The sequence below is a fragment of the Sphaeramia orbicularis genome, chromosome 9 (genome assembly GCF_902148855.1).
Source record: "Sphaeramia orbicularis chromosome 9, fSphaOr1.1, whole genome shotgun sequence".
Classification (NCBI taxonomy): domain Eukaryota; kingdom Metazoa; phylum Chordata; class Actinopteri; order Kurtiformes; family Apogonidae; genus Sphaeramia; species Sphaeramia orbicularis.
This window is the reverse complement of record NC_043965.1, coordinates 38,987,792-39,001,218: the sequence shown is the minus strand read 5'-3', so window position 1 is coordinate 39,001,218 and position 13,427 is coordinate 38,987,792. Positions and strand designations below refer to the sequence as shown.

Sequence of the window (13,427 nt, the reverse complement as noted above, 5' to 3'; positions counted from 1 at the left end):
TACCTTTAAGACTAGTTTCTTTAATTGTCTGTTCTAGTGAATTTGTTTTGTTCCAGCTCCTGAGTGTTTTTTACCAGCTGCTGTGAGTTTTGGCTACTTAGCTTTCTGTTTGTTTGTTTGTCGATTCTACCCACTGGTACACAGTGTGAGCATAGAGTTTTGTTCTGCCCTTTTGGCTTGTGTTATATTAGTCGTAAACCTTTGTAAATTTGTAAGGTTAAGAAGAGTGGCCTTCTAAAGAAGAAGTAGCTGTTTTATTTTGTGTTCGGTTCTCTTTTGTGTAGTATAGCTTAGCCACCAGGTACTGCCCCCTCTTTGTTATGGTTCTTTATTTGGTTAGTTAGAAGGGGTTCTCTTTTTGTTATTGACTATTTCTTTTGGGCTCACCACTAGCCCAAGTAATGATAGCTTCGTTTTGGTTTAATTCGGCAGTACCTGTTCGGCCCTCTTTCTGTTCTGTGTTTAGTTTTTTTGATTATTCAAGCTGAGTGCTACAAAATAAAAGAAATTGCACTTTCCATCTGCTACCTCCTGGTTTCTTTTGTTACTGCCTCTACTCGCTTTAACCCCTAGTGGAGCTGGGTTGTAACAAGATCATTTTAGTCTAAAAGGAGATGAAAATTCCTAGACTAGATGTAAAGATGGAGAGAATTTTAACCTTTCAGCCTTATGAATTGAATTGAAATGAAAAATCTTTAACATCCCCGAAGGGCAATTTGATTTGCAACAGAAGTGTACATATCTCACATATCACCAAAACAATCAATCTCACGTAGAACAATAAATACAGTAAATAAATAAGTCATCATAGTTAACGGTGCAATGTTCCCAGCAATTTTTGCATGAAATATGGTGACATCAGATGAAGAAAACCAAAACATTTGGCTTCATTTGTAAGAAAATATCCAATAGTGGCTGCAAACCAAGGTTATAATAGTTTTGGATTTTTCATTGTAGTTTAGTTTTAGTTAGTTTTGACTTTTTTTTCTGTAATTCAGTTAGTTTTAATTAGTTTTTAGAGCAGGTTTGCTAGTTTTTATTAGTTTCCGGTTTTTTGTAAATGCTTAGTTTTAGTTTAGTTCTAGTATTAGTTTTAGTTTTTTCATAACTTTTCTCTTCTTCTCCATCGTATTCACATAAATCCCAGACAGGACTCTGCTGCTTTCTATCAACTTTAGTCTTCATGTTTCCAGGTAGAGTGGGGACCAGAAGATGACTGTAAACCACAAGTGACGGACCATCATTTTTATCTGTTTTAGTTAGTTTTATAAGCACACAATACCGTTTCAGTTATTTATCATTTTTTCTTTTAATTGTAGTTTTTATTTATTTCAGTTAACGAAAATGTTTTTTCAATTCTAGTTTTCGTCATTTCGTTAGTTTTCGTTAACGATAATAACCTTGCTGTAAACACAACCCAAGCTAAATGAGCTCAGTCATGGTTCATATATCAGCCTAACCCTGTGATGCCAGATGTTGAGAGAACTGACAGAATTGCTCCTATAGATGGACTGAAATCATTTCTTTCTTGGTCTTTTGGATGTTGCATTCAAGGCTTCAACATTATACAGTGTGTGGATGTTGTATTTGTACTTTCCCTTGGTTATATAAAGCTGAAGAAAAGCCTCCATACAGTAACAGGGCACAATAAACACAGCATCCACAGCAGCATGTGCAAGAATATATACTTACAAAAGATATACAGGCAGCCAGTAGAAGGATTCGTACAAGTAGATCTTCAAACTGTTCAAGGACAAGCTCCCATAAAGATTTCCCTGCAGAGACAAGAGTGAGTTAAAAACAATGCACCAGCGAGACATGGTTTTATGCAGTGACAACAGTGTGACTGACTGCAGTGATTACCTTCTTCTGCCGGTAACTCTGTTTGTGCCCAGGCAGAGGGACAGATTCAGGGATGACACCGGAAAGAAAAAGAAAACAGAAGAAAACAAAAAGGTCAGTGGTGTATTTTAGCCAGACGGGAACTCTCACTTCCCATTTCTTTATTAAAAACGAAAGTGTGTTACCGTGAGAAAAAAAAAAAATCAAGTGGGTGTTAAAAGCCAAACCCTCAATATCTACTATATTCTTATTTTAGTGATTATTTGCACAGAGGGGTGAGATAATGGGGATTGGAGTCACTTACTCTGACCTTTAAACTTTACCCAGAACCAATCACATAGCGATAAAGTTGAGTCACAATCGGAACCAAATAGGAAAACTCCAATCAGTGTAAAGGTCAGAGTGGTTTAAACAGGAGAAGATATACCCTCCATGACCTCCCAGGTGATATTAATATAAAACAGCTGTTAAAGCCCGGGACAAGAGAGATTAACTTTGAGGGATAGCGTTACTCCAGTGATCCTTGCGGCCTCTGTTCAGTGTCAAATGCCTGCTGGATCTCCACACACATGGGCTGATGTGTTGCAGTTTTGCTTTGAGGAAAAGCCAGCCAGCATATACAGCCAACCATATTTTACCGCCACTGTCAACAATACGACTGCGAGGTTATGTTTGACAATGTTATCACAGTCAACAGTGTTGTTCTGTGTAACACTGGTGCAACGTTAAGCAATGTTCAGTGGAGGAATGTAAGTATTTTACGGTTGTACTTTTTGTCCTGCTACATTTACCCGACAGCTTTAGTCACTTTTCAAACTATGTCTTTCCTTTCCCTTTCCTGTCTAGTGACAAGTAAATGTTTTGATTTAGATATCTGTGATAAACTGAAGGATGAAACTTTCATTTGCAGCTTGAGAAAATTTTCCTCCTTAACCCATAAAGACCCAAATATCCACCAGTGACCAAAATCATTTACTGATATAAAAATATAAATCACCGTTGATCCATTAATCCTATCAATACATGTAAATAACTGGTGTAAAATACAGTTTGTCATCCTTTCATGGTCATCACATATGACCCATTTGGATGCTCAGAGGCTCCGTAGTTACCGTGGACACACCGTCATCTTCTACAACACTGATTCCCCAGTAAAACCTACGGAGTTCGAGTAATGACAGTGGTTTGAAACACTTTGTTTATGTTCAGTTAATGATAGATTTTGTTGAAAAAGTCTGTTTTTCTTAAGTTTTCTTTGTTTTTGGTATAATAATCATCAAATGTAATCTTAGCACAATGATTAAAATACATGATCAGTAAATTAAATATCGGAAACTAGAAAAGCACTCAGACTGCAGATATCCGCCAAGGCAGATCAGCCACCCCCCACCAAAATGTAATCATTTTTGTTCTTTGTGCCAGTATCAACATTTCCTGAAAATTTCATCCAAATCCATCCATAACTTTTTGAGTTATCTTGCTAACAAACAAATAAACAAACAGACAGACAAATCCCGATGAAAACATAACCTCCGCCATTCCTTGGCGGCGGTAAATATATGATTTTCACTGGAGAAATGCAACATGGAGTGGATAATATTATGATAAATGGAGATAAATCACTTAAAAAAGGTTAAATCTAGGGAAAAATCGGTTGGAAACTGTCACAAAAGTGGCATTGGGTCTTTCTGGGTTAAGATAAATAAACTCTAGTAAAATCCTCCTGAATTGCATGAAAAAATGCATCATCACAAAGCTTAAAACTGCTTTTCTGAGCTCATGGAAAACTAATTTTTTAGAGATAAGACACTTCTCACAGGACACCGACACTACCAACACAAGATGAACATGATGCACTGCTGTTGATCTACGGCTGTTAAATGCAACATACACATACATGCTGCAGTAATATTACACAAAAATATCATATAGTCTTGTCTACTTTCACTTACGTAAGGTGTTGATTGTAGTGGAGTAACTATGGGATCACATAGAGAAGCAGTGGATCCATTTACATGACAAATAAACCAACTTTAAAAAAGATTTTTGCCACTATTTCAATTAAAAAAGATGGCAGATTTACAGTTCTGCACCAGCAAAATGTAATATACACACAAATATAGCAGCAATATTAATCTAAAATATCATATACAAGAGTAAAACACTTACAGAGAACATTATTTTACTGATATCACTTAAATATGGTTTTTGCTGCAACTTTCACCTTGCAGTGGAATATTAGTTCTTTATCCTAAAGGATCTGAATACTGCTTATATGAGAAACAGAGGGAAATAGAGACAAATGAATCCACTAAGAGAATTTTTTCACAATTTCAATAAAAAAGATGAGAGATTTACAATTCTGCAGCAGTAAAATGTGATACACATGAGATAAGTAGAAATATTCATCAAAAAGGGGATATTTTCCTGCAAAATGACTTCTTCAAGTACATTTGGCTGAGTATTTCTCTTGAGTAATGTTTTAATTTTAGGACTTTCACATTGCAGAGCCTGAAAGTAAGGGATCTGAACACTGACAAGAGCATCCAATCAATCCATTTAAATGATATATTAAGTCACTTTTACTAGAGATTTCACAATTTCATTAAAAAAAGATCTACATTTCTGCAGCAGTAAAACGTGATGCACACATGAATGCAGGAATACTCATCTAAAACATCATATAACAGTAAAACCCAACGTTTACTGCAGCACGCTTTACTGCAAAATGACTATTGAAAGTACATTTTTACTGATGAGGTTTTAACTGCACAACTTTCACGTTGCAGAGTCTTACTGAAAGGATCTGAACACTGCTGTAAAGGGCATGGAGAAGCAGCAAATCCATTTAAAAGATAAATTAAGCCACTTCCAATTAAGGTATTTTCACAATTTTCATTAAAAAGATAGGTGATCTACAGTTCTGCAGCAGTAAAATGTGATGTACAAATGAGAGTAGCAGTAACGTTGATCTAAAACACTGACAAGGAACATTTTACTCACTTGGCAGTATTAATGTACTTTACTTAACTAGGAAAGAAATGAAGTAATTTAAAATGGATTTTTTTTTTTTTTTTTTCAAAATTTCATTAAAAAAGATAGATGACCAGTTCTGCAGCAGTAAAATGAGAAATAATCATGGATGCATCAGTAATATTAATCTAAAACATCACATGTAATAGTAAAATGGTGACATGGAACACTGCTGCATATATTTTACTGATAAGGCTCTAATTGCAGAACTTTTACTTTGGAATGGAGTATTAGTACTTTTACGTCACTAAGGGATCTGAACAAAGCTGTACAGGACTTTAGAGAAGCAGTAAAGTCAGTTTAAATAGATTTTTTTACATATATGTTTCAATAAAAATAGATAAGAGGCATACAGTTCTGCAGCAGTAAAATTAGATATGCACTCGAATGCAACAGTGATATTAATCCAAAACATCAGACTTAATAGTAAAAAACTGAAAAGCAATAATTTACCTGTAACACTTTGACCTGGAGGCTCTGAAGGCAGTACTTCCACTTGTAGGTAAGTATTTTCACTGCAGTATTAGTACTTTGGCTTGACTAAGGAATGTGAATACCGCTACTGATGACAGTGAATCCATTAAAATGACACATTAAGCCACTTTCAATTCAGATTTTTTTTCACAACTTCAGTAAAAAAAAAAGGCAGGTGAGCTACAGTTCTGCAGCAATAAAATGAAATATACACATGATTCCATCTGTAATATTAATCTAAAACACTGAGAAGGAATATTTTACTCTTAATGCAGTACTTTCACTTGTAGAGGAGTATTTTCACTGTGGTGTTAGTACTTTTACTTAACTACAGGATGTGAATGCTGCAGCAGGAGGAGCAGTGAATCTATTTAAAGGACATATTGAGCCACTTTTAAGAGATTTTTTCATCACTTTCATTAAAAACATGTGATCTACAGTTCTGCAGCAGTAAAATGTGATGTACGAATATTGATCTAAAATCATATTAGTATTATTAAGCTCTAAAATGATGAAAAGGAACATTCTACTGATAGTACTTTCACTCAGTTCTGAATGCAGTACTTTCACATAAAGGAGTATTTTCACTGTGGTATTAGTACTTCTACCTTACTAAGGAATCTGAATACTGCTGTACAAGTCACAGGGAAGCAGTAAAGTCACGTAAAAGACAAACTGAGTTTGAATTCAATAGAGATTTGTTTCAGTTTCAATAAAAACCGTTCTGTAGCAGTTAACTGTGCTATGCATGAGTGCATCAGTAATATTAATCTAAAATATCATATTTAATGATAAAACACAGGGAAGGAGCATTTTAGTAGTTCACTTGGAGGCTCTGAGTGCAGTATTCACTTGCATTTTCACTGTGGTATTAGTATTTGTACTAAACTAAGGTATCTGAATAATGCTGTGCAGGACATAAATAACCAATAAAGTCATTTTAATTACAGTTTTTCACTATTTCAATACAAAGGATGCAGTAAAATGTGACGGACATTAATGCATCAGTAATATTAATCTAAAACATTTTACTGTTATCTCTTTAACTTGTAGAGTATTTTCACTGTGGTGTTAGTACTTTTACTTAACGAATCTGAAAGCTGCAGCTGGAGAAGAAGTGAATCCACTAATATGACATTGAGCCACTTTCAATAGAGATTATTTCACAATGTCAATAAAAATAAATAGAAAAAGGTAAGAGACCTACAGCTCTGCAGCAGTAAAATGTGATAAACATGTGAATACATGTGTAATATTAATCTAATAAACAGAAAAAGAACATTTTACTGTAACACTTTCACTTGGAGGCTCTGAGTGCAGTATTCACTTGCATTTTCACTGTGGTATTAGTATTTGTACTAAACTAAGGAATCTGAATAATGCTGTGCAGGACATAAATAACCAATAAAGTCATTTTAATTACATTTTTTTTACTATTTCAATAAAAAGGATGCAGTAAAATGTTATTGACATTAATGCATCAGTCATATGAATCTAAAAAACACTGAAAAGGAATATTTTACTGTTATCACTTTAACTTGTGGAGGAGTATTTTCACTGTGGTATTAGTACTTTTACTTTAGGATTCTGAAAGCTGCAGCTAGAGAAGAAGTGAATCCATTTATATGACGCTGAGACACTTTCAAGAGATGTTTTCACAATGTCAATAACATATAGAAAAAGGTAAGAGACCTACAGCTCTGCTGCAGTAAAATGTGATAAACATGTGAATACATCTGTAATATTAATCTAATGAACTGAAAAGGAACATTTCACTGTAATGCTTTCACTTGCAGGCTCTGAGTGCAGTATTCACTTGCATTTTCACTGTGGTATTAGTATTTGAACTAAACTAAGGAATCTGAATAATGCTGTGCAGGACATAAATAACCAATAAAGTCATTTTAATTACTTTTTTTTCAAAATTTCAATAAAAAGAATGCAGTAAAATGTGATTGACATTAATGCATCAGTAATATGAATCTAAAAAACACTGAAAATGAATATTTTACTGTTATCACTTTAACTTGTAGAGTATTTTCTCTGTGTTGTTAGTACTTTTACTGAAAGCTGCAACTGGAGAAGAAGTGAATGCACTTACATGACATTGAGCCACTTTCAATAGAGATTATGTCACAATAGGTAAGAGAGCTACAGCTCTGCAGCAGTAAAATGTGATAAACATGTGAATTCATCTGTAATATTAATCTAATAAACAGAAAAGGAACATTTCACAGTAATGCTTTCACTTGGAGGCTCTGAGTGCAGTATTCACTTCCATTTTCACTGTGGTATTAGTATTTGAACTAAACTAAGGAATCTGAATAATGCTGTGCAGGACATAAATAACTAATAAAGTCATTTTAATAACATTTTTTCACAATTTCAATAAAAAGGACGCAGTAAAATGTGACAAACCTGTGAATTCATCTGTAATATGAATCTAATCAACAGAAAAGGTACATTTACAGTAACACTTTCACTTGGAGGCTGTGAATGCAGTACTTTGACTTGTAGAGCAGTATTTTCCCTGTGGTATTAGTACTTTTCCTTCAGGGTGTGCATGCTCCTGCAGCTCTTGCAGCAGTGCACAGTGTTGTCCTGACGCTGCGTGGGTTTACCGGTGTGTGCCGTGGGTAATGATTAACGCGTTACCGGGTAAAACATGGGAAACCCTGGAGGTCAGGAGCGGTGACGTCAGCCAAGCGGGTGCCACCGGCCGGTCCTGCTCCCCGGGTTGACGCTGACTTTGAGCCCGTTTTCCCTACACACTCTGCGCACACTCAACACATGAGCGCACATTTACGCGCCGCGGCTCGCGGACGGCGGCTGCGCCTGCGGGTGAAAGACTTGAAAATATTCGTACCGTTCAGGCCCCATTTCTCCCGCTGCCGCTTCACCTCGTCCAGGGGAAGTCCTGTGCTTTCATTGACGCAGAAATAACTGTAAACTTCTTCCACACTCTTCGTATGTGCGTTCTCCATGGCGGACGGACGGACGGACGGATCCTTCACCAAAAACGCACCTTCTGCTTGTGGAGGATGAGGATGGTCAGTTCTGTCAGGGGGGGGGATGAAGAGTTTGCCAACTGGGGGGGCTGTGCATTCACACTCGGGCTGCTTTGGGAGGCTGTTCACCGGTGACTAACGCCTTTTCCCCGTGGCTGTTCCGCCGTTCGGCCGCTCCGTGCGTCCTCGTATGTCCGAAAGCGTGTGCGGCAGAGTCCGGTGTGCGGGACTGCATTCACCCGGTCCGGTCCGGTCCTCGGTGGTTGACGGTGCCGTGCCCTGCCTCACCGTGGCGCAGCTCAGTGTGGCTCGGCTCGGCTCTGACAGTCTGGTTTTATGAAAGCGCCTCTCTGCTGCCCCTCTTCCCTGCGCTGCATGTGGACTCATACCATTGGATGAGCCCAGGCAGTGCGTTCAAAGCAGGGAGACACCAAGAAATACAGGAAGGAAGCAGGAAATAACAGCAATACACTCCAACATCCCATTCACAACACTGTGCGTAAACACCAGCGGTTACATAGTTTGGTATGGATGGAGAATATTCAGTGGTTTGTGTTTTTTATTGGTTCAATCTCCTTCTTATCACATATTATCAAACCACTAATCCAGACCCGTGTTTTGGTGCATTACTTTATGTCCATCAATCAAAACACACAGGAAAGACAGTCAAAATAAGTCATTCTGCGCAGAATTTTCCGCCTACTGTCAGTTTAGACTCAAGCTGCATTCACCAAACGTAGGGTCGAGGCCCAAAAATGGCCGCGGAGATCCTTTAATTCGGTCGCCAAAATATAATGTGAATTTGTTTTTGTTTTTTTAACCCTTTCATGCATGAATTATGAGAACCTTAGTCAATATTTTATTCTTGAGTGATTTTATTCCTCTTTAGGCATGAAAAAAACAATGCCATTGAAATTTTTTTATGAACCTGTTTTTCATGGAGTTACAAAAATGTCCACTCAGCTGGACACCATGCATTTAATTTTTGAAGCAAAGAAACATTTATTTATAGCCCATCTTTAGAAAGTGATATTCTGTATGAAAACTATGAAATAAAAACATTTTTAATGCCATTTTCTCACATTTTAGCATACTGTAATACTAGTTGTTACTCACTTCATGGAGATTATATGCCCAAAAAAAAAAAAAAAAGCCTTTTTGCATGAGAAAACTGTTAATTACAGTCTAATAACAATCAGCAACTGATTTAGTGCAGATCAGGTTTATCAAGAACAGCAAAGTTAGTGTAATGGTATGAACTGCAGTGTTTGGGATGATGCATAAGCGTCCACTGTATTGGCTGATATGGAAACTAAAACAACAAAACCCATGAATATGCAACAGAACAGCTGTCCACGGTAGTGACCACTATGCATGAAAGGGTTAATAGAGAAAGAAAAAAATGTCAAAAATGATGTAAGGGATGGAATATTAAATCAACATATAAAACAGAAATGTCTTATGTCAAATCGCATTTTTACACAAATGTCTTAAACCCATTAAGACCCAGTGCTACTTTTGTGTCAGTTCCCAAATGAATTTTTCTCACTATGTAACGTTTCTTAAGTTATTTATCACCCTTTATTTTAACATTATCCTCTGTATTTTGTGTTTTTTCAGTCTAAATCATCTGTTTTCCTATATTTAATTCACTGATCATGCAGATCAGTGAATCTTTTTTTTTTTTTTAAGTCATTTTCATCTCAGTGCATCTTTTACATCTTATTTGCCTTTTGTCTTGTTGCATCTTTTAAATAATGAAATCATTTTTATCTTTTACATTGTATTGGTGTTGTTGCAGCTTTTACATTCTTGTCATCGTTCACGTATCTTAACCCATAAAGACCCAAACAGCCACTGGCGACCAAAAGCATCTATTCATCTATAATGTTGAATACCTGTTGATCAACTAATCCTATCAATACATGTAAATAATTGGTGTAAAATGCAGTTTGTCATCTTTTCATGGTCATCACATATGACCCATTTGGATGTTCAGAGGCTCTGTAGTTACCGTGGAAACACCGTCATCTCCTACAACATTGATTCACCAGTAAAACCATGGAGTTGGATCAATGACAGTGGATGGACTCATTTGGTTAATGTTCAGTTAATGATATATTTTGCTGAAAAAATTACTTTTTCGTAACTTGTCTCTGTTTCTGATATTATACTACTCAACTTGAGCTTTTACGAACATCTACAGGGTCAGTTGAAACATGGCTGAAACAAGGCTGAAACGCGTTGGGGCTCAGTGAGGTCCATTGAGACATATCATAATTAATAAAATTATAAGAGTGCCTTGGTTTTTGTATTTTTACCTCCGCCAAGGAGGTTATGCTTTTGCCAGGGTTTGTTTGTCTGTTTGTCTGTCCGTTAGTGTGCAACATAACTCAAAAAGTTATGGACAGATTTTGATGAAATTTTCAGGGTTTGTTGGAAATGGGATAAGGAAGAAATGATTAACTTTTGGGGGTGATCGGGGGTGGGGGGGCCCACGGGGGGGCCCACTGATCAGCCTTGGCGGAGGTCTGCGCTCTCCGAGTGCTTCTAGTTTGTGCACTGATAAACCCTTCACCAAAGAGCACCTCTTTTACTATTTTTCATTACTGCCTGGAGGTCCATAAAGTGTTCGTCTTTACCATTTGTTCAAGATTAATGATATATTTTGTTGAAAAAGATCCTTTCTGATACTATACCAGTCAACTTTAATGTGAGCTTTAACGAACATCTACATGGTCAGCAAATTAAATATCAGAAAATATCAGATTTTTACTGAAAAAAAACACAAAATACACAGGATAATATTATAATAAATGGTGATAAAAAGATCTCAATAAAGATTAAATAAAGAAAAATTCATTTGGGAAATGCTACTTCTGGGTCTTTATGGGTTAAAATGGATTTCTGTGTTAAGTCCTTGTTTTCACGGGTTTATTCTGTGTTTGCTTTGGTCACATAAAACTGGCACTTTATACCCAGCTTCCATCCCAAAATATTTGACTAAACAACGTTAACACAACACAGTATGGACAGTGTTTCCTGTGTTTTCATTGTGTCTTTTCATGCAGTTTATCCATTCACGGCCTCCTTCCGTTGTCTGACAGATGGCTGAAGCACATACAGCACACTGGACATAAACCTCCTTTCACACATGGACACATAACACATTTCTCTCAGACTGCAGGCATCCCATTACAAAAGCCCCACGTCTTATTGTATTACTACCTCATTTACACTTGACTGGGGCCCCGAGTTTTATTGGGCAGGAGTGAGCTCATGCATTGAGTGGAGAACAAAAAAGATGGGCCATAAATCACCGTTCTAGAATGAAGAGTTGCACTAGTAAGAATCAAACCTTAAATAATATATGAGAATAGACACTCACTTGCAGTGGTGGAACATAACTAAATACTTACAGTCATGGAAAAAATTATTAGACCATCAAACGGTTATGCAATCAAGTACTAACTTCTGTCTGTATCATGTGACTCAGACAGAAAAGAAAACATGGAATGTCTAAAAGCACTATTTTTGTCAGTACAATCATAGCTATTGATGTAAGAACTGAAGTGCTTTTGGTTATTGTCAAGAAAACCATGGAAAATAGATAGATATGAGCTCTGAAATTAAACTCTTATTAGCTGTTTTTGTTGTTATCATTATATTTGTCCAAATAAATGTACCTTTAGTTGGACCAGGCATTAAAATGAACAAGAAATTGAAGAAAACAAAGGTGGTCTAATAATTTTTTCCACGACTGTATAATGAACTGTACTTAGGTACAAATTTGAGATACTTGTACATAAGTATTTGCATTTTATGCAACTTTACGCTTATTGTATGCTCCACTGCATTTCAACGGTAACTACTATATAACCACTATATTTTTTTGACAACTTTAGTTAATTTTAAGATTTAGCTTTTACACATTGGATAAAACCCTCCGGTGGACTCACCACCCACCGAGGGAATCGTAGGGGCTGGGTGCAATGTGGATTGGGTGGCAGTCAACGGCAGGGAGCCCGACAGCCCGATCCCCGGACGCAGAGTCTAGTTCTTGGGACATGGAATGTCACCTCGCTGGGAGGGAAGGAGCCGGAGATTGTGAGGGAGGTTGAGAGATACCGACTAGATATAGTCGGGCTCATCTCCACACACAGCTTGGGCTCTGGAACCCAACCCCTCGAGAGGGGCTGGACTCTCCATTTCTCTGGCGTTGCCCGCGGTGAGAGGCGGCGGGCTGGCGTGGGCTTGCTCATAGCCCCTCAGCTCAGCCGTCAGGTGTTGGAGTTCACCCCGGTGAACGAGAGGGTTGCGTCCCTGCGCCTTCGGGTCGGGGACAGGTGCCTCACTGTTGTCTCAGCCTACGGGCTGAACAGCAGTGCAGAGTACCCGGCCTTCTTGGAGTCCTTGGGAGGGGTGCTGGATGGTGCTCCGACTGGAGACTCCATTGTTCTCCTGGGTGACTTCAATGCCCACATGGGCAATGACAGTGAGACCTGGAGGGGGGTGATGGGGAGGAACAGCCTCCCTGATCTGAACCCGAGTGGTGTTTTGTTATTGGACTTCTGTGCTAGTCACAGTTTGTCCATAACAAACACCATGTTCGAACACAAGGATGTCCATAAGTGCACTTGGCACCAGGACACCCTAGGCCGGAGGTCGATGATCGACTTCATTGTCATATCATCAGACCTCCGACCGCGTGTTTTGGACACTCGGGTGAAGAGAGGGGCAGAGCTGTCAACCAATCACCACCTGGTGGTGAGTTGGATCCGCTGGCGAAGGAGGAAACCGGACCGACTCAGCAGGCCCAAACGTGTTGTGAGGGTCTGTTGGGAACGTCTGGCAGAGCCCGATGTCAGTGCGGTCTTCAACTCCCACCTCCGGGAGAGCTTCTCCCAGATCCCGGGGGAGGCTGGGGACATTGAGTCCGAGTGGACTATGTTCTCCACCTCCATTGTCGAAGCGGCTGCTCGGAGCTGTGGTCGCAAGGTCTCCGGTGCCTGTCGTGGCGGCAATCCCCGAACCCGGTGGTGGACCCCGGAAGTAAGGGATACCGTCAAG

General features: G+C 38.3%; 1 protein-coding gene across 3 annotated transcripts in view; it reads right to left on the bottom strand.

Annotated features, from left to right (window-relative positions):
• LOC115425842 (sarcoplasmic/endoplasmic reticulum calcium ATPase 2-like) overlaps positions 1-8,697 on the bottom strand; it is a 73,659-nt gene extending 64,962 nt beyond the window's left edge. For all 3 annotated transcript variants that reach the window (XR_003936281.1, XM_030143640.1, XM_030143638.1), the window contains exons 1-3: positions 8,216-8,697; positions 1,864-1,881; positions 1,693-1,775 (exon numbers count right to left, since the gene is read on the bottom strand). Coding sequence is in view for 2 of the 3 variants with exons in the window: in XM_030143640.1 (XP_029999500.1) it covers positions 1,693-1,775; positions 1,864-1,881; positions 8,216-8,333 (219 nt within the window). In the remaining variant the exon portion in view is untranslated. The remainder of the gene's footprint in view (positions 1-1,692; positions 1,776-1,863; positions 1,882-8,215) is intronic.
• Between the last annotated feature and the right edge of the window lie 4,730 nt (positions 8,698-13,427).